This window comes from Cygnus olor, chromosome 5 (genome assembly GCF_009769625.2).
Source record: "Cygnus olor isolate bCygOlo1 chromosome 5, bCygOlo1.pri.v2, whole genome shotgun sequence".
Taxonomy (NCBI): Eukaryota; Metazoa; Chordata; class Aves; order Anseriformes; family Anatidae; genus Cygnus; species Cygnus olor.
Window position 1 is genome coordinate 29803117 of NC_049173.1, and position 27027 is coordinate 29830143.

The window sequence follows — 27027 nt, forward strand, 5'->3', positions numbered from 1 at the left end:
ATTTCATTATTCCTGTATACATTATTCATAGGCTATTGCCAACACAATTTTTAAACACTCCATTAAACAACCAGGCTACACAATTCACTCACAGAAGGACATCAGAAAGCCGTTAACTTTCCTGTATTACACGGGGAGCCCATCGTGAGTCCTCTACTTAGGTTGTCCAGATTAATCACCATTTACCACCTCTTGTCTGCGTTTCTTGGGAGAATTCTGCCAGCAAATACCAAATGAACTTGAAGTAAAAGTCATGAAAGCCCATGTAGTCTCAAAGCACTGAGTGTGCTTGGGAACTATCAAGTAACACAGGGGGAAGAGTGGAGACAAACCTCCTCCTCCTTCAGACCCAGCACCCTTCCTTTCCAAAGTGACTGAGATGGTCCCCAGCCACCTCCACAGCTGGGGCCTGGCTCCAGCTCTGCCCCTCCCCTCCTGTGAAATCTTTGTTAAAAATGTAGTTGATCACATTCATCCTCTTGCAGTTGCAGATGACAGCACTTCTGGCAGGATCTCCCCTACCCCACCGGCCGTGGAGCATCCCTGCTACACCAGAACGAGCCTGTGATCTCCAGTCAGGAAGACTAACTTCCAAAGAGAAAGAGAAAAAGAATTTGCAGCTTCAACAGTGCTCCGGGTTCCCGTAACAGTGTCAGGTAAGGTAGGTAACTTTGTATCCCTGAAGACAGAGGTCTATGCTGAAAGACACCATTCAAGTTCAGCTTTGTTGGCAAAGGACAGAGGCACTGTTGGAAGCATACAGGAGAGTATTTGGGTTAATAAACACAGGAAGTTTCATTTAATACCCCATATTAAAATAAAAACACCTGCTAGGATGTTACCATTACAGTCACAGCTTGCCCTCCCCTGTGCACATGCATGATGAGACAGGTTTTAATTACATTTGTCATTTTCCCCAGGAACCTTGCCTTACTGAATGTAAGATATGCACTTGTGCAGAAAGATTATGTTTGCTTGGTAACCTTGAAATTATAATTTCCTACTATCTGAATGTGAATTTTCCAAGCCCAACCAGCGTTATTTTAAAATAATGGTTTGTATTATTTCCACTCTAGTAACAATTAAGGAATTTTTAATGCATAAGGGTCAGATTCCGGTCTCAGTTACTCACTCCTAACTCTGGAATTTAGGGAGTTAGAGTCCTCACATAAGAATAACCTGATAGACCTAGAAGGGCTGCAGGCTTCTCAGCATTAACACTTTATTCCTTTACAACTTCTACGAGTATACTTCAAATTATGTTATTTCAAAACATGCCCTTGCCTATTACTGACCACTGCGGCTCAGGGGAGCCCCTGTGCTGGCTGTGACCAACACAAGTGCCCACGAGGGACACCATTTGCAGAGATGGAGGTCCCCACGTGGCTGAGGTCCAGGCAGCACATCCTGCTGGGATGGTGTGGTGCTGGAGGTATTTGGGAGAAATCTTCCAAGAAATGCTGAGGTGACTGAAGGGTGAGGCTGGGGGGTTTCCCTCTGTTCGGACATGTGGCTGGAACCTAGGAAGAGGGGATGGGACAACTTGCCATCTGGAGGACAAGTCACAGCTAGTATTGGGAGGCCATGTACCAACATGAGTGGAGGCTGTGGCTTGAGGAAAGCCAAGCACATAATCCATGACTGGACTTGCCTGTACCTCAGGGAAGAGAACACTGTTGCTTGGCTGGGTGGGTAAATTGCATCAAACCACCCATCTCCTTTGCGTGTGAGTCTCAGAGACAGAACTTGAGATGTGGCTGTGCTGTGGTGTTGGAAAATGAAGTACTTGCTGCAGGTGACAAGGTCCTTTTTGTTAACGTATGCGATTTTTATGGCTTTAAGCTGGGTTTCACCATTTTGTCACAAATGCTATTGCATTTTTCTTACTTGTTTTCTTCTACTGCTAATTTACTCTCGGCTGACATGCAGTCCGGAAAACATCTTGAATACAATGACAAAACAATGTTTACAAGTTTTGAATTTTTGAACTGAGCATAATTCAGGGCAATTTCTCAACTCCTATGATTACCAAGTTATTTAGAGTCTTTAAAAAATAGTTTAAATTGCTGTAAAGCCACTATGCCAGTAGTAGTGAAATTACTGTCAAACTACCATTTATAAATTATCTGCATCCAACCAAGTCCAACAAAACCCTCCACAGCTAAGGCAGACTCTGAGGAAGTTGTGTCCAGGCTCTCACCAAGAGATGTACACCCATAATCTTTAAACGGAACCTGGCACTGGCACACACAGCTCTCTGGAGGTTTGGGCTTGGATATCCAGCTCCCTGCTAGGGATGCATAGCTATACAATATTCCTTTTTGTTTTGTCCGTTCTTACTCTGCTCCAGTTTGTAATATTGCTCATTTCCTTTGTAATATTGCTCATTTCCATGTTGCTGTTGTTCAGCATGACAGGTGATGCTATCACACAGGTACTGCAACCATGCTGTGGTTTGGTATTGGTGTAAGACTTCTTGAGAGGTGAGGCTGGCCGATGAGGAAATACAGCTACAGGAGAAGTGGCAGACCTGAAGAAGTGATGCTGGGTAATAAAGACAGGGGAAAAGTTCCCAATGTGTAAAATATATGCAGGACGTATATATATGTATAGATACAGCCCCCAAGCAATATCTGCAAATTAGTTATTCATGACTCGCCGAGAGCCCAGGGATCCCTGCTGGGAGGTCTCTTCTCACAGCTCTCTGCTATGCACTGGGAGATGCTAATGATTCACGTCTGTATAAACCAATATTCATGATGATGTGCGACCTGGGGACCATCTATGCTGCATCTATGCTGCTCCTCAGCCAGCCTGTGCTGACTGCTGCAGGCATGTAAACAAGCCAGAAATTTACAACTAGCTCCTCCATCCAAGAACAGGCTGCATCCACAGAGGTACATCTATACATGTAAGCCACAACCCTGATTTTCTTTCACATTTCGGAGCCAGTTTTCTGTATCTACATCACAAGTGGGTTCATTCCTGAACAAACGTGTGCTTTCGACAGAGTCGCTCTGAGGGAGATGACAAGCTTCTCTATGCACCAAATCACAAAGGGGCATAACAAGAAGCAGTGGACTTGAGATAGGATGAAGAAAATCCAGCTGTCACAGGGAGAGAGGCATCTTACTCTTAAGGTATAGAAAAGTATCAGAAGCTTGCTGCTTTGAAATGCTAAAGCTGCACAAAGTGCACCTTTCAGAAGTCTCACATTGGCCCCAGGAAACAATGTGGAGTATGTTCTTCTCTTTGCAAGCCCCCTAAATCAGCCCACGCAGATAATGAGCGTACAACCTCTGCCACCCGAGAGCTGTGCGCCAGCTCGCTGTGGAGCTATGGCTCACACCCATTGGGCTGTAAAATGCTGCTTTCCAGGAAAAGTGTTTGAAAAATAATACCCCAGTTATTTCACCGAGCAACACTTGAGCACGACCATGCACGCTGGCCAAAAAAAGCTGGGCTGTTGTCCTCCACCCATCCCTCCCATTGGCCTTGGCTGGCTGAGTACTGTGTATCCAGGCCTGAGCCGCTTCTCCTGGCTTTTGGCATTGTCCGTCATGGATCCTGCCTTGGTTCTGCCTTACTATGACAACAGACCCTACCCCACTGTGTGTCAGTAAGCATTTATGTGGCTTTGGTGCTGTGTATTATGATGCCACTGTGATGGCATTTGGCTCATTTTCTCATTCCCCAGCAAATGTGGCTCTTTGCAAGGCACTGCCAGTCCTCTGTGCAGTCTGAGTCACAGAGGGCGCTGCTTCGGCCTGGGGCTGGACCACAATTAGGACACAGAATATGTACCTGCAACAGGCTCCACTGCGGAGCAGCTGGGAAAGCCTGACTTTGTGCTTATCCAAAAAGGGTAGGCCTTAAGGAGAGAAGCCCGTGTGTGCACAGATCCCAGCCAGAGGCAGCCAATTTTCCCCAGGTCTCAACACCTCATCAGCTTTTGCTAAACCATGGAGAAATGCAGCCATGCTGGGCAACTCCTGGCCACAAACCCGTGAGCTGACTGCAAGGCCACCATCCTCCGGGTGCTCCCACCCTTGCTCAGACGGTGCAACACAGAACCATGCAATCATAGACTGGTTTGGGTTGGAAAGAGACAGATGAGATGGAAAGGGGCCGGCCAGCCATCCCTTTTTACTCCGCAGGGTTGTTTAGATAGGAGGGCTGGCTGGGACAGCCCTGAGAAGGTGAGTGCGCAGTGCTTTGCCTCCACCTCTGCTCCCCTGGAGGAGCAAACCTGCTCCTGGGAAGAGTCGCTTACCTTTCGTTAAGAAATGCACTGGCTCATACATGTCCCAGGTTGCTCCTGAATAAAATTCTGAGAAAAAGCATTTGTTTACAGAGGGTGGCAAAGAGTCACTGAACCAGCCAATCTACCTACCTGAAATACTGTGTTAGTGCAACATATTTGTGCAAGTGGGTATTAATAAGAGGGCTTATGCTTGTGTTGGAGGTGTCATGAGTCAAGCATCCAAGGCAGATGGCTCTTGAACAGGCTCCACTTGCTGCGGGAAATTCAGGGTGATAGATGAACGCTCCTCCCTGCAGGTGGAGACAAGGCCGTAGAGGCTGCATCTAAAATTGACTTTGATAACGCCTAATAAATCACCCAGCAGAGGAAGGTACACGATTCGCCTTTGGGAGAGTGCTGATAATGGGCTGTTTGGCTGCATCAGGCTTATGCCATGCCCCGAGCCTGGCCAGGCCTTGCGGCGTTTTCTTGCAGCCTTTTCTTGCAGCTGCTGGCACTCCTCAGCACTCAGGGCCTCCGCTTCTCTGACAAGGGTGGTGCAGTGAAACTCGCCTCGTGCTCGGCTGTCCAGCCAGACCTGTTTGAGAGCAGTCAAAACACCTGGATTCGTCTGCCAGGAGAGCCTCCATCGTTCAGCACAAGCCAGAAGTAACAGGGCTTGGCCTGAACGCTTCACACCTGCAGAGGGACAATCCTCCCTGCTCAGCCACTTGTGCCAGGGCAATGGGCCCCAGGCAGCTACTGCAGCCCAGGGGAAAGGAGTCTCTTCAGCTCCTCCTGCAAACCAACTTTGTTGGCTTTTCTCCTCCCTCCCTGCACCACAGCAGCCTCAGCACATGGGGAGTTGAGCCTCCCCATGGCTCAACTGCATCACCCCCCCTTTAAGCAAAGTAAGCTCCAGCCATGCTTCCCAGCTTTGCTCCAGTGGACCGAAATAGTCAAGAGCTAGAAATACTTGTCTTCTTTTTCTTTCTTCTTTTTCTTTCTTTAAGAGAGAGCTATGGCTACTTGCCATAAAAATACAATTAAAATTTTGGCACGGGCCCTTGCAGTCCTTGGGTGGTGAGCTCAGATATATTGCCGCATGAGTTCTTGGCATCAGAAAAGCACCCTTTGGTGGAGACACAGGGGAGCAGGCAGCGGCTGAGGATTAATCAAACTGGCATCTAAAAAGGGCACCCCCTACACAGCTGCATGCAGAAATGAGAACCACAACAAAAAGTTTTGTTTCCAAGCCGAAATCCTGCCTGACTTGCAGCCAGGTCAAAATTCAGCCTAATCTCCAGATTAACCACGGGGGGGGGATGAAAACCTGTCAGCACTGAGGTTAAAATCTTCCATACAAGCATGTTCCCCAGGATGCAGTGAGAAGGCAGCAAATATGGAGCAGCAGGCTCCCTGCAGCTGCTGGCACGTGCCGCCTGGCAGCAGGGCAGCCTTTGCCTGCAGGGTCAACTTCTCTCAGGGGAAACCACAGCTTGAATCCCCGCAGCCAGGCAGCACGCCTGGGCACGGCACGGACACTGCACAGCCACCCAGCTGAGGGACGTTTTGCCTCAAGGGGCTGGGGAGCCACGTGAGCAGGGCTCACCGTGTCCTGGGAGTGTCAGCATGTGAGACTGCAGATGTGGCTCTCAAGGTCTCTTTCCTGATGCTCTGCGAGTGTGGTTTTTCCACCACAGGCTGCTGTCTGTCTCTAGCCTAGGACACTGCTCAAGCCCCTACTGCCCAATGTTTTCCTTTAGCTATGCTGTGATGGGAGAGAGTTCTGAAGGGGGTTGTCCTGGACAGGTTGTAGGAGAAGACTGAACACACAACCTATGAAAGACAGTTAAATAAATGACTCTGGAAGTTAAAAGAGATGAGGAGCATTAGACAAGCTTTGTGGCATTCTCCAGACGACAGCAAAAGAGCTACTACCATGAATCCTTGCAGAACAGTCAGGGAGGGGAGACCCGCAGTAGCAGGCAAAGCTGGCAGGTAGGGCAGGAGATGCCAAACTGCTGCTCACAGAGAAATAACAATGCCTGTGTACAACACAAATACAACAGCAGTCTCATCTCGTCTTCAGTTCTTTAATGAAGAAATTAAGAAACGCTGGATGCTGAGCAGTCACACTGGCTGTGCTCACAGGGCTGCTTTCAAAGCCAGTTTGGCTCATCAACCGGTGTGACCCAAGAGTTCTCCAACATTGTAGCTCTCTGCTGCTATACCTATGAGTTAAAAAATGGATCTGCAAACACCTGTAAAGTAGCGAGGGGGAAAGCCACCAACAGGAAACCAGAGTCTCACCTTCAACAGACTCCTGCAGGAAGCCTTAGAAATGTGAGGGAATGGAGCCATAGCAGCCTAAAGCAGAGGCAGGTGGTTCTGGAGCCAAAGAAATCCTGTCCAGCACATGAGGGCACTGCCTGTGCCACGCACTGCATCAGGAGAACACTCTTGGTCTTTGCCTTTTTAACCACAACATTGCCCAAAGCTATACTAAGACGCTGGACCACAGTGTTCCCTCCAGCAAATAAGGAAGTTACAGCATCCATAAAGGTATCTCCTGTACCAAACAGGAGAGATTGGGCTAACTTAGCTAACTGCTGTCAACAGGCAGTTGACAACAGCATCTCTGGGACCTGCTTCTACTACGCAGGACCTGCCACTATCAGCAGGGAGCCCTGACACCAGGCGAGGTGAGATATCACTACAGCAGCCAATGCCACGCAGACTCATGGGGGTGTCTGCCCTTGGATTCCCGGGGAGGCCTTTAAGATGTGGAAGCCTTTCTTTAGCAGATGCTAACTCTTGAAATCAAATGACAGACAAACACATTTCATCCTGAACTTAAGGCTTGGCTCAGATGTATGTTTTTGTTAGGACTTGTTTTGTTTGTGTTGGTTTTGCTTTTTTCCTTTTCCAAGCATCATCTGCTCTGTCTGCTGGGCTGGCACAGGACCACAAGCAGGGCTATTTTAAAAAACTTTTTTTAACCTGCAGTGGAAATGATTGACTCCCAATCTGTAGCAATCCTATAGCTGTCAGCAGTTCTGGAGATTGCCTTCGGAGTGTGGTTGGCAGTGTACCATTGCCAGTGACCAACAGTGTTAGACCAAGGCACCTGTCAAAGACTAATGCTTTCAGGGTAGTCCCCTGGCTCTCAGAAATGAAAGCAAAAAAAAGAGCATTTGCATGCCAGCATTTTATCTCAGAGCAAAGACTGCTTTTCCCTCATGGGATTTCACATCTTCCTTTTTATGAAACTGAAAGCCCCTCCAAACATTTCCTTTGCTGTAACACACAAAAGAAGCCCCTGCAGATGTTAAAAAACCCAGACCATAATGGATCTGTCTTTTCTCTTTACTCATCAGAGCTGTGGTGCTGCCACTGCCAGGGCATGCACCCTTCCTTGGCGAACGAGGTCAGATGGGGCTGCATCCCCTAGCGCTGCCTGAGACTGTAGAGGGTGGCCGTGAAGCCACAGGGAGCTTCAGGATCCAGCCAACATCCTGGGATGTGCAGTGGCAGCCCCAGGCTGTTCCTCTCAGGTTGAGAAGGGGCAGGCATATGGCTTGTCACGCTAAAATCCAGGTACAACATTTCTGCTGGTTAAAGAAAAGTCTCCGCAGCTCATCCTGGGAGTGGTTCCCAGGCTACGAGTGCAAGTTCTCAGGAGACTTGTCATTATTTACATCACACTCTTCTGCAAAGGAAGGCCCTTCCATCCAGAAGCAACTTCTTCAGCAGAGATGACTTCATTTTACCTGCCACCTGTGGGGGATAATGCAAGTCTAAAGAGTGTGTCAGGAATTTGTGCTGCCACAGCCCCAGCAGCTGAAGAGCCGTTAAAGTACCAAAGACACCAGGTGACACAGGCCAGGCTATACCAGCCCCACCAGCCATTCCCAAAGACCTGTTAAGGGTGAAACTGCCTCCGGCACCAAAAGGCACTTCTGCAGCTCACCTTTCTGGCTCACGCAAGAAACTCGTGCACAGCTGCCAGGAGAGGTTTTTGCAACAGCAAAAGGAAGGCAGGATGGAGAGAGGAGGGGAAGGAGGCTGCCAGTGGCTGGGAAAGCTGGCAGCTCCATGCAAGAGACTTTTGCTGTACGAATCCTCGCAAGGGGCTGCAATAAGATCAGCAAAATCTGGAAAATGCAAGCAGGACTGTGCTGGGAAATCCAGGAGGGAACAGCTTTGCTTGTCTTGTGCCTAATGGAAAGCTGAATGAAATGCTCTACCTGTGTATCATGGCCTGCAAGCTGAATGCTTGTGAAATGGTGATGTTAAAATTAGAAGGGGGAATAGCAATGTATCCCAATAAGGATGTGTATTTAGAGAGTTACCACTCTGGTACCTTATAAAAACACAGTAGTAGCCCTCCTCGTTTTATAATGGGACCAATACGCTTTAAGGAGGACGAAGGGTCAACGTATGACAGCGGAGTCACAAAGTTTACTTCCAATATCTACATCATGTGCCAAGATGTTGTGACCTGCACCAGACAGTGTCAGGCACAAATTACATGAAGATTAATTGGACTTCCATGGCCAATATCAACATGAGGGGGCAGCCAGCGTGTCAGGTGCAAACATTAGCCTATGCAAACAGTAACCCACACACTCCAGGATTCACACTGAGGCATCAAGGGTTTCGATTGCAAAACCCCTGCTGCATATACAAATGGCATGCAGATGCACACTCACAAATAAGCGTGCATCTGTGTACCACAGGTATGTCCTTTACACTGAGGGGGCCGTAAGCGCATGCATGCACGGGGCACGAACCAAACAATCCTGAAAACTTCATAAGCATCAGTTACATGATGAATTTCAACATCACACTCCTTTTATATCAGGGTTGCAGGGAAAAGCCACACAACCAGCTTAGTTTTTCTTGCAATGGAGCACAAGTCAGCATTGCTATCCAAGAACCCTGGTTGGCTCTGACTAATGCCACAACAAAACCAGCAGACACAAGGAAATAGGCGTACAGCAGCCAAGCCATGGTCTCAGCCAGCACAAGCCCAGTTCTGCTGAAGCCACGGCAGACAAAATGCCTCATACGAGGCTGAGGATCTGCCCCAGCACGCTTGGCATAGATCAATAAAGTCTGCCAGACAGGCAGGCTCTTGCCTAGCCCACCTACCACCCTGCAGCTCTGGGGAGCATGGAACCCGCTCCTAGTCCACGTTCAACATTACACAGAGGGATGCTCTGCACTGACACGCTTGTCATACAGAAACCTGCCATTACCTCAAATGCTATTTAGATTATGGCAGTGTAAGCAACAGCTATAGGAAGGGCACAAGCGGGCTAGAGGAGGCAATAACCATCACCTTCATTTTGGGCACGCTGCAGTAAGCAAGATCTGTATCTTTATTGTAATTACAAATCTAGTGGCTGTTTGTGTGATGTGAAGGGCAGTAGAAAAATTAAATGCCAATATAATATCTGCACTGGCCTCCAGGGGGAAGGGAGTTATATAACTAATGATCTTTTCACTGTTCAAGAGTTTCCACATGCTAGCAGAAGACGGGTGCCAGATGCCATCTTTTTCTAAGAGTCTCATTTCACTGGAGTTATTATTTCCTTAGTATTATGCAGTTACCCACAGAGAAAGATAACTTTGGCTCTTCTGTCATGCTCTGCCGTATTTTGGATATAGATACTTGACAAGGAAAAGAGAACGGCAGAAACACATTTAAGAGGAATTCTGTGTAAGTACAGGCTTCAGAACTGGACCCATAATTTTAATACACAAAGCACACTTGGAACAACAGCCACGTATGACTTGAGCGGTACACTTGAGTTAATGAAGCCTTTAATCTACAGCACTGCCTGCAGAAGTGATCAGCTGTAACTCCTTAATGCAACCGCGCTGGGGCTGGGAAGAATGTTAGTGAAGCCCGGACTTTCTAGCCCCTGGTTTCAGGGGCTGTCAGAGCTGTCAGAGGGGCTGTTTAGCCTGTCAGAGCAACAGCTACAATAGCAAAGGATAATAATGTCATTGCAAAAATGCTCAAGTTCAGCCTTAAAAATATAAATTATGGCACACCAATATGCCCGGACTCTTGCTAGCATAAACCAGCACAAGCTGTAGCTCAGTAGGGCCAAAGCTTTTAGGCTCCTCCCAAAAGGTGTGACTCGCATAAACGTTACTGAAATCCTGCTAAGCTTACCTGAGGTGATGCCTCCCCCCCCTTATTTCATTGATTGCAGAGCGTAGAGATCTCTTCTATAATTCATTTAAACAAGCTTGGTTTTTTATACAAGTGCCATATTTTCATAACTGTTGATGTGGTATATAAATGTGCATGTTTATAAGCCTCCTGTGTAATAAAATCCCAGTTTATGAGGCATTTAAGTAATGGGAAAAATACAATGAAAGCAACAACGTTGGGTATAAACAAAGAGAACAATTAAAACATACTTCTATACTGTAAGAGTTAGTTCTTAGATGGTTACTAATGCTTTATTCCTTAATGCAGAAATAACATCCTATATTCAAGAAGGAAAAAGTTGAAATAGTTCAAGGTGTGATCTGGCTTTCTTGTTTTTGTATGCAGTTTGGCTTTCTGTAATCATCTGGATCGGTAGGGTTTGGCCCTTCTTCAGAAGCTCCAATGTATGAACAGCCACCCAATTTTCCATCCCTATTCAGTATTTTGCTGGTGAATACCTTTCCAGAGCATACTTTGCTTTTTTGGGGGCATCCGGTTTTTTAAGTGACCTTCATGCTCCTCCACAGTGACACCCTACTTTCACCCAGGGGCTGACAGGGGCTGCTCCCAGCAGGGCACCGTGCAGGGGGAAAGCAACAAGGGCTTGACTTGCTTGATGCAGCCAAAACAATGTTTTCTTCCCCAGTCCAGCTATCTCCAGTTAAAGATGCAAGTATGTCAGAGAACAAAAGGGAAAGGATGGGGATTGTTAACAAATGGCTTCTGGGCAAAATCTGTCCCAAACAGGGCTGTGCTAGGTCATGCAAGTCGGTACAGACAGGATGTTGTAGGGATGATTGTAGGGATGAAGCCCACAATTCATCTTGCCCAAAAGGACAGCAATATCATCTATAAACTGCCCCCAGAAGAGACCTATTTCAGCCTCTCGATGTCTTTATTTTTCCCATGCCCAGATTTCTTCAAGGTGATGTGTGAAGCTCTATGCTTAGTTTAGCCCTAACTTTATTTAAGGGGAAAACAGGGTCCCTCTGAGCATTACGTAAGTACTAGAATGACTGAACATCTCCAGGCTCATCTGCTCTGCACTTGCAGCCCCTGCAATCATGACGTCTGCTGGGCAGAGAGGTCTTTAGGGCAAGGCAATCTCCTACGGCCCAATGCTCCAATGCTGAAACCTGCTTACCTACTACTGGAAAAAAACAACAACAACAACAACAGAAGAAAAATTACTAACAAGGCAGTCTCAGGGCAGACTTTTATTAAGATGAGACCAATGACAACTGAATAAGAGGAGAATTAAACCTCACATATCCGTGAAGGAAATGTGCCACTTATTAGTACTGCTCTCCAACCCCAGGTTCTTACCCTACCCACCTTTATGCAGAAATTGCAGCTCTTAATCAGAGCAATATCAGGAATAACATTTTTTAAGCAGGATGCTCCTGCTTGCCTAGCAGAATAAGCAGCAAAAGCTTCCCTCCAAGGTGACTTCCAACTGGAGCAAGCATTGCTCACCAGCTGGAGCAGGACCGGCAGACAAATGCATCTTTGCTGCCACAGCCCAGTTCCGTCCAGGTCTGGACTCCAGCGTCAGCAGGACCCCAGAGCATTATCCCCGCCGAGTACCTGGCAAAATACATTAAAAGGTATTTTGGCACCACGCTCATTCATCCAGGGGCACTGGCTCCCCTTATCACATCTGCATCGTGCAGCACCAGAGAACAGCTCGGCTAGCTCTGCACAGCGCTGCAGTCTCCCCGTGTGCATGGGGCAGACATGCCAAGCCCCCAGGGCACGATGCACACCTGGCAGCTGGCACTAACAAGCAGTCCTACCCGCGCTACCTCCCTGGCTTCCTCTCCCTTTGTGTCTCCTTGCATGGTTTCTTCCAGCTATCAGCTGTGCAGCAGCTCTGGAGCTCAGTGTTTTAAGTAATCTGTCACATTTCCTACAAGAGTGTCTTAGAGAGGCTGATGCAGGAGATCAGGTTGTGCCTAAGTAGCGCGGGCCATCTGCTGCAGTTATATACAAAGGCCATAGCTTTGAAAACTGGAAACAAAACCATGTCACTCTCAGCTGCGCTCTTCTAGCGTCTTCCCTGTTGAGGCTGATGCTGCAGGACACTAGGAGAGAACATGCATTGTAGACAAATCAATTCAGCTAGCTAACTTGATTATGCCTCAGGTGCTGCCCCCACAGACTGTGCCCCCATCACATGCCGTAGCAGAGATAGCCATGCTATCACCTGATCATGCCAACACCTGATCAATCTATGCAGCAAAAGGCAGTGCGGTACGGAGATAAGCCCTGGGCCCCAGGGGTAGCACCTAGCTGCGGTCAGACTGATCACCCACTGCTGTTCCCTTCAGCAAGCGACCTGCTGGAGGGAGCCCACCGGCTCTGCAGCCACCCCACTTCTCACCCCACGCATGCTCCTGGGCGCTGTGCAGTGCTGCACAACGCCATCATGGCCTGCCCTGGGTGGGCTGTAGCACAGTCGATGGCACAGCAGCACCGTGTGCTCCTTCGAGACAAGAGCGATGTGAAAAACAGCTAAAGGTGATGCGCAAAGAACAGCTCCTTGACAGACTGAAGGCTGGCAGCACTTTTTTTGTGATCTCTCTGGAGGATCAGACTAGCATTTGCCAAAGCCCTCCCCTTCTACCTCTACAGCTGTGGTAAACAGCTGCAGCTCTGGTCACAGCTCCCAGTGTCATCATCCCTCCAGCAATCTGCAGCTTCACGCCTGTGTTAGTTGCCTTTGGTGAAGCAAAGAGTTGGCATGTCAGGGACAGAACCGGAGCAGAACTGTGTGTTGCTGCATGTCAGAAGAGCAAGTAAAGAAAGCACTTTTTCATCTCCCATTCCAAGTTATGTTCCTGAAGTGTAGTTCCTGGTATAATTCCTGAATTGCGTACACCCTTTCCCAGCACATATCCATGCTTTAATCATTTGCCCTTCTCAAAGCCTAGGTGAAATATATGCTCCAGGACCACCCCGAATAACCAGCCTTAAAAGCCAAGTGCTGTCCCCTTTGAATTATGGAACAAACTCTGCCAGTTTTTAGCCATTCCAGTATTGTCCCAGGGCAGCATTTCATTTCCAAGGTACAAGTACACAGTTCACTGTAACCAAAAGCATTACTTAGATTAATTTAGCTTATGGCACAGAAGCACAAAGATATCAAGCCTCTTCAGTTATTTTTGAAAAGCATGAGGAAAAAATAAAAAGTATTTTGGCCTTACAATGGTGTAATGTACAAGCTACTTCCCTCTGTCTCTAAAGATAAAAATCACCCCCAGGCTGCTGATGAACTTACCAGGTACATGTTAATGAGTGGGGAAAATTCATCTGAAGTATCAGACAATACAAGCTGCTGTGCAGGGCTGGCAAAGAAATTTGAAAGTTTTGAACCTTGGCTTTCTGAGTTAGGGAGGGGGGAAAAATGCGATTTCTACCTGTGAGAGAAAATGCAGCGGAGTGGCTGTGATCTGTGCAAGCCATTAACCGAAATACAACAAAACAGGATGACAGCAGGTCCGCAGGGACTCAGAACACCACCAGTAGGTGTTCAGCGCTGCAGTGAAAGCACCAGGCAACTTTCCTACCAACAGCTATTCTTACAGCACACAGTGGGCTGCTGGCGTACTCAGCCAAATCCCTCGCTTTCTAGAAACAGGAACATGCGAAGCAGCGTGTCTAACAGCACAGCTTATCTGCTGTTCGGGTTGAAAGCATTCTGTCTCCTTCCAGCACAGAAGCATCTCCCCTTCACCTGCAGGGCCAAGACCTGGTACTGCCAGTGCAGCCTGGCACAAGCCGCAGCTCCCTCAGCTCCTAGCTTTTGCTCCGTCGCGTCACATATTCACGTCCTCTGCCAAAGGACAGCGCTGAGTTGCTGCCTTATTGCCGGTTACGTTAATTAAGCTTCATGACTCCCCCGTGAGACAGGCAGGTGACACCATCCCCGTCTCATGTCCGTTGGATGGTGGAAGTGGCTCACCAGGGCGACCAGGTGTCGGCGGGAGCTCTGTCACCCAGCAGGAAGGGCTGCGGGACGCGGTGGCCTCCAGAAGCAGGGACGGGCACCAGAAGGCTGCTTCCAGCCCAGGTCCCTGTCCCTCGGCCACAGACTGAGCAACAGAAACCAACTGTCACAGAAACCAACTGTCACAGCGGCCAGCACCAGCGTTGGCCTGAGCTGTCACCTGAACAGCAGAGCGCTCTGCGGGTCATAACTGTGTGTGAGGGCCGGAGGGAGCGCAGCACGGCGGCCACGAAGGCGATGCTGAGCGAGGAAGCGGCGGAGCAACAGCAGGAGAAAGCTGGGGTGAGCGTGCGGCTCCACGGGGCCCCGGCTCTCGCCTCAGCACCCCACGGCTGGGGCAGGTGGACGAGCCCGGCGGTGCCACGGTGGACTCGAGCAGCACCACTCTAAGCAGACGCGCTGCACACGAAGCAGATATCCATTTTTTTCCCCCTCCCCCGACAACAACAACAAAATGGGAGCTGAGGGCGAGACGAAAAGCCGCCCGGGGCGGGAAGGAGGCGCACCTCTGGAGCCACAGCTGCCGGCGGGGCGGGCCGGGGGCGCAACATGGCGGCGGGGGGCGCGATCCCGCCAGCGGCTGGCGGCCCCGTGAGGGGCACGGCACGGAGCCCACGGCACGGCACAGAGCCCACGGCACGGAGCCCCCGCCTCGGCAGCCGGTAAGAGCAGGGAGGTAGCGGGGAGGGCGCGGGTGCAGGTCCCGCCGCGCACTCACCACGGTGACGGGGGACACCATGTCGGCGGCGGGGCGCGTCCTGCTGCCGGTGGTGCTGCCGGTGCCGGTACCGCCGTGCTGCCCTGCCGCCCGCCTGCCTGCCGGGGTGCTTTTTTAGGCAGGGCTGACGTCAGCGGAGGGGGGGCCCCGCGGCCAAGGCTGGGGGCGGCCCCGGCCCGGCCCCCGGGAGGGCGGGCGGGGGCGGGCAGCCCCCTCCGGGCCCCCCCTTCGGCCCCGGGGCAGGCCCAAGACCCGTGCTGGCCCTCGGGGGGCGGACCGCCGCTATTCTCCCGGTTCTTCCTTTGCCCTCACCTTGCTCGCGGGGCTGCCCGGCCCCATCCCGCACCCAGCGGCCCCCGGTGGCCCCCACGACTCCCGGCCCAGCTCCCCTGGAGGCTGCCGAGCTGCCGGCCCCGGACGGGGCAGGACGGGGCAAGGAGCAACGCTACCGAGCGGGACACAGCGGCTCGGGCTGCTTGGGGTGATCCCGGGGCCGCCTTCGGTCTATTTTTACTTGAGGATTAATATTCAAGGATGCAGGAAGCTGCTTTTCGTGTAATATGATCTTGTTCAAAAGTTTCGCCTCATAACAAAACAAACAGGTACTTAAATAGTAGATGATTGAGTAATCTGCTATTTGCAGCTGGAGCAGAAGTCATGCTTGGTATTTATCACATCGAGGGAACATTTTCTTCTATAAAGTGGAAAAAAAAATATCTGTGTGATTCTTTTGCAGCCTTTGTGCAATAAATTGGTATCATGTTTCCGAGGACAAAATGTTTGCAAGCAGCAGTCCCAAGATCCCACCCCGGCAGCACGATTGCTATCAATGTAGACATGTAAATAGCGAGAGGGCAGCCTTTGGGCTGTCACCACCCGATGGGACTGGGATGGACTCTGCAGCCTGTGCTTCGTTTGCCAGTCTGAGGGTATTCTACCCCAAAAACATACTGCAGATCTGCACCATCAGGTCAGAGGAGCGTCACAGTGAAATCTGTGGCAAGCAAATCTCAATCAGGTCAAAGGATGTGGTTCTCGATGCAGCATGGCTACGGCCAGGGGATGGAGAGCTGGTCTTACAATTTCAATTAAAATAGTTCATAGGGCAGTAGCATTTTCATTAGGCAAGAAGAGAGGGATAAGCTTTTCCTTTTCCAGGGAGCTAGATGAATTAGAGGACTGAAAGAAATTTCACAGCTTTTCATGATGAAGGCTTTGCCCTGCTGAAATCAAGGGGGCCGGTCCCTAGTGGGAGCAGCACAAGGCACCGGAGGTATTTAGATGTCAAAGGGTGCCATTGGTTTGATACCGTATGGGATTTTCAGAGGGCCTATGGACTCTCAGAACTAGGATTCCTAATTGCTTTCAAAAATTCTCCTGGAAGCTTGATTGTGTCTTGGCATTTAAATATCTCCAAAAAAAAAAATCGGTTCCTTGGTCCCTAGCAAAACTCTTCATCTGCTTATCTTGGCCTTTTTTTAAGCAACGAGCCAGACAGTGCAGTGGGTAGGGGCATGTTTGTATTTGGGTATCGTCTCTGGTGCTCCAAAAACAGGAAGAGGTGATTGGGATGGATGCAGCTTTGCATTCATCCATTTGTTCTAATGTCTTCACTGGTTACCAGCTGAAGCTTTGCCTGGTCTCACAAATCACATATTTCTATGTGTCATTGATGCAAACGTTCAAAATATGTTAAAGTTTAGACATGGTTTTCCACATGGCGTTTAGCTTAAGGAAACCTACCTGGAAGTGAAGGTGAAACCATGTGCACGTCCTGACTTTCCTGTCTCAAACAGTTACTGGGAAAATCACTCTTATTAGTTTTGCCTAGGGGAGTTTGACCATTTGTGATTTCCTGACAGTTATATCTCATAAACCTTTCAAAACTAGAGATTCAGAAGTCCTAACAGCAGATATGGCATTTGTATGGAGTGAAGAGGTGACCCCCATGTCAAAGATTTTGCAACCTGTATATAAGGTGAATTTTTGTTGTTGTTTATCTAATACTGGATTGATTTCATGTCATTCACAAGATTATTCACATGATGTTGTTCATTTTTTCACTATCAAATTCAGTGCTGCATCAAAGATAAGTGATTCCTTCTAAGTTAGGGACATCTTGGAGTATTAATGAGGAATTTGGACATAACAGCAATATCTTATATTTTATCTAAATGCAATGTCATAGAACAGGACCTGGCACAAATCCTTTTCCACTGTAGAAACAGCACTCCAAGCAACAGATGAAGGAAGCAAAAGGAATAAAGGGTCAATGGCTTCGTAACACAGTAAAATTTGTCTTGTTCTATGCATGCCATACCTTTTTTTTTTTTCTTTTTCTTTACTGGTGTTGCTTCAGTAACCAAATTCCTCCTTTGCAGTCTCCTGTCCTGATCAATGCAGGTGAGATAGATCTCATGGGGCTCACCACACCATTTTGTTCTTAATCAACTGCAGAGATTTAAAACAACAAAGAAAATAGTTCCAATTTTGTGGAGGTGGTATTTTTAACTCGCTATCAGTAGGCAAACAGAGAACAGTAATCACACGAGCATAAATGTATGGAGGCTGGGTATAGCGAAACAGCACATTAAATATTTCTTTGCACGTTCCTGCTTGAAGATGCTATTGCTGGGCCATGTCTGTGGTCTGTGGGGAAAAAAAGCAAGCAAGAAAAGTCCCATCTTCAGCAAGGCTGCTACGCAACCATTAATTTTTCTGAAGGATCCCATGGTGTTTAAGCTACTGCACATAGCCCCATGGCTGTGCGTGCATGCAGTGGCTCCATGGCTCCTACAGACATGTTATTCCTTCATAAAAACAACAGCCATATGTTTCAGTGATAGCTAGACCTTTTTTCTTCCCTTCTCTGTGTTATTATTCCACCAGTTTGTTCTCCTGTTGGAGAACTAGTCTGTGGGCCCCAACAGCCCTGCCCTGAAATCCGTCAGTGAAGTCCTTTTAGCCGGGTCCCTGAAGCCCCACACATCAGGGAGACTCAGGACTCCACTTCGCTAGACACAGTCCAGACACGTCCAAAAAAAGACAAACACTCCGAAATGTGATTAGCCTTGCAGTGCGTGGGTGCGTGGATATTTGTATATGAAATGTAGTATATGGATTTTTGTGGGAGGCTGTTGGAGCCAGAGAGCATGAGTCCCAAAGGTCTGCAGGACAGCCCTATACCTGTATGTTTTCTAGCTGCTTGTTATTCAGTGAGGTGGTCCTACATCCAGCAACGGCTGGAGCAGCAGCAAAATGCGTCTCATGCTCAGGTGTCTCTGGAAAGGAGAGTGCAACCTGCCCTCGCTCTGCTGGCATGGGCTCCGCCAGTGGGCTGTGGGGGCACACGCTTTGTTTTGTGCTTTTGTATTAATGCTAGACCTGAATAATAACAGTGAACTCAGATTTACTCTTAATAAGAAAGTGCCCGGGAATTAAACTGCTGAGGAACCACATGAGATGAACATGAGTCCCTGCTGACTGCTCCAAGCAGAGTGCTCCCAGATCCAGTGGCTATATCCAGCCTGGCTTTCTGTTCTGACACATCCAGCTCCATGTAGCTCTGTTGTGGTTTGCATGCTAGTCACTGCACCAGTTCCCGATCCTTTTCACGTCAAGTAATCTGATGTTTCTCCTTGCACACGAGGATATATTCGGCTGTTTCCTTTCTGTACAGATTTATCTCCTGAAGGCTAGAGAAATTCAGAAAGTTGCCTTTGCTTCCCTCATGGGCAATTCCCATTATGATGATAAAAGTATTAAATTTAGACTTCAGAATTAACATCTCAGTGAAATAGGGAGGGCTCTGCAAATTCTTGCCTCCTGAGAGCACTTTTTCAGGCTGTTTACTGAGCCAGAAAGGCAACACATCATCTATTTATAGGCTTTGTATTTGAAAGTTTTCTTCCCAGACATAAAATCAATTTGCTGCCGGGGCTTAATAAATGCTGTGTGTACATGTGCGTGTACATGTTTATGGAAGAGGCAGTCTTTCTAGAGATGAGCATGGGTATAGCTAAGCGGGATCCAGAGCACGGGTCCCTTATGGGACTTTACTTGTTTGTGATTGGTTTATATTCTAATGCCCATCAAAACAAACACATTAAAATCTGATCAAGAAGATCAATAGGGAAGGAAATGTATCATCCATTCTTTTAAAATTCTCTGTTCTACAGCATGAAGGTAAATCACAGAATCTGCATTTGTACAGTTTGTATCCCTGCAGTATCCTTTAAAGCTATTTCAGACACATAACAATCTCTTCTGAGATTGACAAGAGTGACATAGAAGCTCTTAATCAAACTAAAAAGTCCATAACAAACTACCTCAAATACTAATTCTGATTCAGTTACAATTTCTGTTCCTCACTCAGGTGACCAATTTCCCAGTACAGAAATCCACCCAAAAAAGCTGTGATTTATCTAGTGATCGATTCACCAGTGATTTAGCGATATTATTCTCCACAAGCAGGAGGTGCTAATAGCTGCCATGTTGCAATATGCACAAAAAGCAGTGAAGGCTTGTCTTGGGAAACATCATGAAATGATTTGTAGGAAAAAACATGGCGCAATTAAATGGTGAGATTACAAAACAGCACATAGGTAGAGAAAATGCTTTAATGTCTATTTTCACTGAAGCAATCTAGCTGAGCATCTGGAAGAAAAATTGTACCTGTGATGAGGGAGAAGCTTGCTGAGATGATGCCAGCCCAGCCCAAAGCTAGGTGCTGGCAGCAGGCAGACGGGGCCGCCTTTCGGCAGCGTTTAGGTCTCAGTGGGCTCACACCCATCGTGAATGCCCCAAGTTGCATGAGATGAGGGTCAGCGGGAGCTGCCAGGGAAGAGTTGCATGGTGGTCATAATGGTGGTAGTAATGTGGTGTCCAAAAGTGGCAGGTGACTTAGGGCAGGTGGTCTGAGAGACCTTAAATACCTATTTTTCAGAGACCGTTTTCAGAAATTTTGCTCTCTTCTCTGATATTTTCCAACGCTCTGACATGAGTTGCAGTATCCAAAGTCACTGATCACCTCAAAGTCTTGTCTGTGGGCAACAGGCATTTTCTGAATTCCTCTAAAATCAGTCTGAGTCACTAATGAGTTCAGATGAAGTTTGTTACCACTAAGTTTATTTAAATCCAACCACTGTTACATTTCCCAGAGAAAAACAGTCAGCACCGCCAGCAAGCAATACAGTGATTGTGTATCAGCAAAACTGCCATTGATTTTAGCAGCTATTTATTGCATATGTTCCCACCAACCACTTTCTAATGAAATTTTAACAATTCAGTAGGGTCACTCGTAAGTCTTGAGGAAGCAAGGGAAAAATTCATCCCTTGTAGGAAATGCTCCTCTCCAGCAGTGCCTCCAGTCACAATCACCAGTCAGATGGGTGCTCTTCTTCTTGTTCATATAAATATTTCTGGTGAATCCTGGTCATTAATTTTCAAGGCATACTTTGTTCTTTTTTGATTCAGCTCACCGTGCCAATATATATACAGTTTCACCTCTGTCTTATTAAGTCCCTGAGCTGCTGGTTGCTGGAGACTGGGAATCTACAAAGCAAGTATGTCTAGACTCGGCGTGTTCAGGCTCTCTAGCAGTTGGCTGCTGTCAGCCTCAGGACAGATGAACCCTTGGTCTGGTGCAGTTCATCTTACCTTAAATTAAAAGCACTGTTGTAAGAACTGGTCTAAATATGCCTCTCTTTCTGCTTGCTGTCCTGTAAAAAATGGCCTTTTTCATTTGAGTTAAAATCTTGCACCAGAGGAAATATTTTGTTTGTTTGGGCATCCTGTTCCCAATGGTTTTGTCTCGCTCCATTTTCTTGTGTGTGATGTCAGCTCCAAAAGTGTTGCATGGGTATGTGGGCAAAAATAAGAGGAGTAGGACGGGAATCATGCCTGTTTTCAGAAAAAATGTTAGTATATCATAAAAACAGGAGGGATTAATGCTTGGGTTGGTGCTGAAGGAGGTGGCCAGAGCATGCTTAGGGTTGGGCTGGTCCCTGCCTTGGCTCTCTACCTCCTACACATGCATAATGCACGCTGCATAAAAACTACAAGGAACACAGCACTTGACATGCACCTGTAATTTTAGCTGAGACTTGACCCAAGTGCTATGCCTGTGTCCCTTGGCATGCTATCGAATGCAACATAATACAGCAGATAATGAAGGATGAGGGCAAACGAGCACTTTGAATAAGTGACAGCATCCATCACTCGCATACCATCCACCACCTTGAAGTGAACCGAACCTGGTGGATTTTCTGAGCCATGCTGGCATAATCATGTGTTATGGCAAGGACTAGAAGTGAAAGGAAAGCTGAAAGGAAAAATATTTGTGTGAGGTTTCTTGGGTCCTTTTGCAAGGTCTGGGTTATATGCGTGGTTGGAAGTACCCCGTATGATGGCTAGCAGGAGGGAAAGAAGGAGGCAGCACATTCTGGTAAAGAATTAAATGAGACCTGGCCTTTCATCCAGGCTTCTCACCTGACTCACCAGGTAATTGTGAGCGCATTTTGGCTTTTCAACACTTGTCTGCATCAGGAAACAATGGCTGAAAGCTGTCTTCTTCAAACCAGTCTTTTGTCTTTGCAGCAAAGTAAGCTTGAATACATCTAAAGCCAGCCAAAGCACAAGCCAAGGAGCATATCCCCTTTTTGGAAATCCATCATTGTACCTGCAATTAAGTGAAGCTGTGCTGCTCAGGGGCAATACACCCCCCAGGCTGCTGGAAGTGTGGCTGTGGGCAGGGAAGGGAAGTGAGGCAGGGCCCCGCTGCAAGTGCAGGCAGGGCCAGGGGCAGCTTGCTCAGAGCTGGCCGCGCTGCTGAATTTCTGGCTAACACCCGGCCTGGGCTTTTGGGATCTTCACAATGGTGCCACAGTTCCTTGTCACTATGGAAACTGGGATTTTTTTTAAAAGGCTCTGGTTTAAAAAAGTGCATTAAAACTGTAACTTGTGCTCTGTTCTCTTCCCTGATTCTTGTGTTGCATGGTAAAAGCCGAAGGCTCCTGGAGGCAGGCCTGGCCTCCTTAAACCCAAAATCTGGGTTCCCTTCATGAGCGAGCCACAGCTGAATCAGCAGCCAGTTTTACCACAGATACAGAGAGAAGCCACAAAAGCTGTAAAGTCAGCAGGAAAGTCCCCCATAATAGTTTGAGGAACCAAAAACAATGTCAAAACAACATGGTGAGGTCCATCTGTCCCACCATCACACAGCCCTCTAGGGTCGGCCGGGGGGTGCGCAAAAAGATTGCATACAGCTCAGGTTCATCTGAGTGTATTAAGCAACTTCAGGAGGAGCTTCTTTAAATTTCTCTGTTCTTTACAGTCTTGCCAAAGCTTTTATATGCAGCCAAACACTAGTGTTCGATTATTAAAGGAATCAGGCTATAGTATGGGGGGCTTTCCCATGTGTATGTGCTCTGCATACCTGACTGCCAGATCTTTCAGAGTCTGATTCAAACCCAGCTGAGATGAGAGCAACCAAAAAGGTCTTTTCTTTCCATGTGTGGGCAATAAAAAGGTCTTTATTGTAAACGGCTTTGTCTTGGAGCCTACTATTCAGTCTTAGCAGTGTTCATAGCCCGCTGAATAGGTCATACTTGGCTCCAGTGAGCCAGCCTCGAGCAAAAACCCTGGTGTTTTGGGCCTCTCACCACAAAAATCGCACAAGAGATCTGTGTGTGGGCATTGGTCCCAGCTATAAGCCAGCCCCAGTGGTGCAGCCCTCACTTTAATGGTCAGCATTTTTGTATCCCTGTCCAGCATTACAGAATCACACCTGAATCTTGACACCAACACTTATCACCTGGGAATCACAAAGTACTTGCAACCTGTATTTGTAGCCCCCGGAGGCATCACTGGAAATCTAAAACCCTTTGCAGAGGCTCCATGAAGACAGATACTTCTCCCCCATCAGTCCTGCTCCTTTCCAATTTCATCATTGTGCCCACGTAACTCTCCGTGGGGCTCTGTTGAATCAACAAGAAAAAGCTGAGGGCTGGAGAAGTCCAGGAGGGGGGCAATGAGCAGCTGAGGTGAAGGAAAGGAGGGAGGGAAGTTTCTGAGCGAACTTTAGCACTAGAGGAAATCCTCACTTAACTGCCTTCCTGGGATGAGTTCAGGAAGCCCTGCGTAGGGCATACCCCACTAGCAACCATTACAGACACCTAATTAGCAGGTGCCAGTGTCCAGGATGTGATTCAGAGTAATTAATTTTCATATACAATTGGCAGAAGGAAATGAAGACTCCTCCAGGGAAGCCACAGAAAAACAGGTAATTGTAAAGAGCTGGAAAGACAAGGCACAGTGTTTCCTTCTCCCTCTGAAATGTAGGCACCCAAAGTCCTCTTCCTCATCATGTCCTGAAACAACAAATCCATGTTTAGGAGAAAGAAATGCAGGAACAGAAATGCTAAAGCCCCATACAGGGATGACCCACTAACAACTCATGTGACAGGTAAGTAAGCAGTTGGGCTTGCTTTTTCCAATGAACATAATGCTGCTCCATTACCACATGGCCATGCCGGACTGCTTGGGCCTCTGAAGCCTTTTGACCATCCCTTCCACTTGCCATGTCTGCATCACACCGTGGAGCCCTCAGCTCTGCAAAGAGCCTACAAGAAACCTGAGGAGAAATGTAAGCAAGTCCGCCTGGAAAGGTGCCGGAGCAATGAGGCGCGTGCATGCCCAGCGTTACAGTTCGGAGCCAGCTCCGGAGCGTAGGGTGATTCCCAGTCCAAATGCAGGAGGCTCCCCTTGTCCGAGGTCAGCGCACCGTGCCTGGGTCCCGTGTGACATGGTCAGGGACTACTGGAGAGGACAACATCAGTGGTGGGAAGGGCTTTCTGAGCCCCAGGTGCCTCCAGCAGCCCCTGGGCCAAAGGCACAACTGGTGGCTACCAGGCCATGTAAGGGAGCCTTTGCAGGCCCCTTCCGCTGACATTTATTTTTGGTCTGTTTTGCTTTCTTTCCCTGCGGGTTTTCTCTTTCACTGGGCATGCTGTCAGGCCCTGGGCACTTTGCCAGCACTGCTGTTCAGCACTGCTGGTCACGCTGTGCCCTGGCCTGGGAACTTGTGCTCCCGGCATCATTGTTAGAGTCTCCTCCATCGCCCTCCTTCACTCACCGGTCAGATCTGCACGGTGGCAGTTTTCAACAAGCAAATGCAGATGTGCAACCATCCGCAGCGACACTTGTTGCTCATTCCCACTGAAAGCATGTTCAGAAAAGAGAAGTGAGGCAGGATCCACGACCAGCTCCTCTCAAAAATTGCCAGCTGTGCCAAGGTATCAGGACAGGAGTGTCTGGAGAGTAGCTTAGGATAGCTACTGGCATTGCCCTCTTCCCTGGAATAGCACTTTTTTGTCCATGGATGTCCTAGATGCTGCAATACAGAAATGGAAGAGCTCCTTTTTCAGCCTCACTGCCCCTGTGCTTCACCTGTTTTCCCCTGCTAATCTGAAGGGCGTAGCCTTGGATTTGGGCTAGCATTTTTTTATCATAAATATCTGCAACAGCAGTCTGAAGTGTAATGATTTCCCATTCTTGCAAATACGGAAATATTTTAAGCTCATTAGAGACTTTTTTTTAGTTCTTCCACATGTATACCTTAAAAATGTCCAAGCTTCAGACCTCTGCCTGTGTGCAAAATACAGAGGAGTATTAGAAATAAGATCAGAAGTAAGCAAAAATGATGTGACTGATGCCTTTGAGAAACAATTCCAGCTCCTTAGAAAAATAATATGGTTACTGGTGTTTCCCTTTTTGGCATGGCTGTCCCTGACTGCCTTACCAGCAGATTGCTTTTTAACAAGAACTTTTCTTTCTAGGAAAGAATACAACAGTTGTAACTTGCTCATTGGACCGTGGCTTATCCGTATGATCCCAGGTGATCTTTGGCTTTTTCTCTGCCTCACCTTGTGCAAGATTGAGATGGTTTAAATTAGATGTTTTATTTAGACCATTAAAGACTTAGGTAAAGAAGAAAATTGATTTTACAGAGAAAGATCTGGATGCTGCCTACAAATTCCTGTCTCTATTACTAACCAGATGTAGCAGGCAAGTCATTTAAAAATTCCTGTTTTGGCAGGTGAGAGTTAGGCAGCATTTAGGAACTGAGGTCTAAGAAAATGATTCAGAAGCACATTAGACTGCACTCCAAGTTCACTCTTACTGAACAACTAAATAGCATGTCCTTGTAGTTATCATCTTCTGTATTTCTGCTAGGCACAGAGCTAAGTTGGTTTTCCTCTAATCTTTCTTCCATAGGGCAAAAATAAGTGCCAATAGAAGATAGCGAAGATCAGCATATCTTTTAGAAGTCCAAAGTTCTTCTCTGCACTATTATCAGTATCGTCATATCTAATAGTTTTATATTTTTCCTGTTTGGCACAATGGAAGATGTGTTTGTCACCAGAGCTCGTGCACTCTATGAGACAGGGACAGCAAGTGGCCAAAGTGTAAGGGACAATATATCCAGCATAAAGAACTGAATCTGGGTTTAGATCAGGAGTAGGAGATTTGCAAATGTTTGAGAGGCTTAAAGTAGAGCTTTGAAACTTATTGTCTAAAACTAAAGATAGGTTTTTGCATGTTTTTAAGTTTTAAAACCTTTTCAGTTTTAAAAACTTCTGGATAGTTAATGCTCATTTGTTTTCCTGGGGTGGAAACAGTCAGAAGATGACAATGTGGTTTTGCTATGAAGTAAACATGCTGAGATCAGCCCGTATCTCTATCCAGAACTGCTGACTTTGGGCTATACTGCTAAGTGCCGGCTTTTCATCTCATGATAACTCGTGTGTGTTCATGCTGCTGTGAAAAAGTACAGCTCTGTTAGCAGTTAAGGCTAACCTTGTAGTTACACAACAGCATGGGATACTTTCCAGGAGGGACACTACACTAGCACTAATGTTTTGTTTTGAGTAGTGGGAACAAGGATTTGCTTCAACTTGTACCAGAATTTGTATGTTTTTACTACACTCAGTCATGAATGGTTGCTCCCTAACAGCACTATATGAACTGGGCAGCAAAAGTCCTTTCAGCTCTAGCCTCTCCTCCAACACTGGATGTTGCATCCGATAGCACATCTATGACCAGTGCATCTGATAGGGCTGAAAAGCAGAATGGCAAGAGGATTAGGGACCTTTGAGCCCTGTGAGACATGAGTGCACGATCTCTTGCAAACAGTCATCATATCAGTAAAACACTGGAAAGATTTTTCCATGCTGTTGGTGGCAGAGTCCATAAATGCTGCTGTGCAAGCAAACCGAGGTTGGTAGAGACACCCAAGAGTCAGCTCTTCCTTTCAGATTAGCTTTCTCCCTCCTATAACATTATCAGACAAGGAAATGATTAGAGAATATTGTATTTGTACAAATAAATATGCCATTGCGTCTCAGCAGAATGGGAGGCATATGTGGGAGTGGGGATGGGGTCAGACACTGAGGCTGCACTTACATTACCTGGATTTAAATTCCAGTTCTGCCACACCCCTCCTGCTCATCTCACACCATCTGCATCTTGGTGGGTGCCTGAGCAAGGCACAGCACAACCTGCACTGTGGCTGGCATTTCTAAGTACTCTTGTAATAAATGTGGTGTAAACTTCTGCTTTCTAGTGTTGTGTCTGCAAGAGTTTGCATTTCTGCAGCAGTACCATTAGTTTGATGAAGCTATCTGAAATAACACACAGTAAAACAGGTGTTTTTCATTTTACATCCTTGACCTGTGCTTATTAAAGCATTTATGGGAGGTCTGATCTGCAGCCTGTTCAGGTTAATGAAAGTCTGTGCATTCACCTCCACGGGCTTCAGATCAAAC

General features: G+C 47.5%; 1 protein-coding gene and 1 long non-coding RNA gene across 3 annotated transcripts in view; one reads left to right on the plus strand and one right to left on the minus strand.

The window, feature by feature from the left end:
• The window catches only part of TMEM86A (transmembrane protein 86A), a 28707-nt gene extending 13312 nt beyond the window's left edge, over window positions 1-15395 (minus strand). The window contains exon 1 of the mRNA XM_040557762.1: window positions 15203-15395. Within this exon, the coding sequence (XP_040413696.1) occupies window positions 15203-15223 (21 nt within the window). The 5' untranslated portion in view covers window positions 15224-15395. The remainder of the gene's footprint in view (window positions 1-15202) is intronic.
• Window positions 1-27027, plus strand: part of LOC121070505 — a 39378-nt gene that overhangs the window by 1787 nt on the left and 10564 nt on the right. For both annotated transcript variants that reach the window (XR_005820119.1, XR_005820120.1), the window contains one exon: window positions 486-15146. This is a non-coding gene — a long non-coding RNA (uncharacterized LOC121070505). The remainder of the gene's footprint in view (window positions 1-485; window positions 15147-27027) is intronic.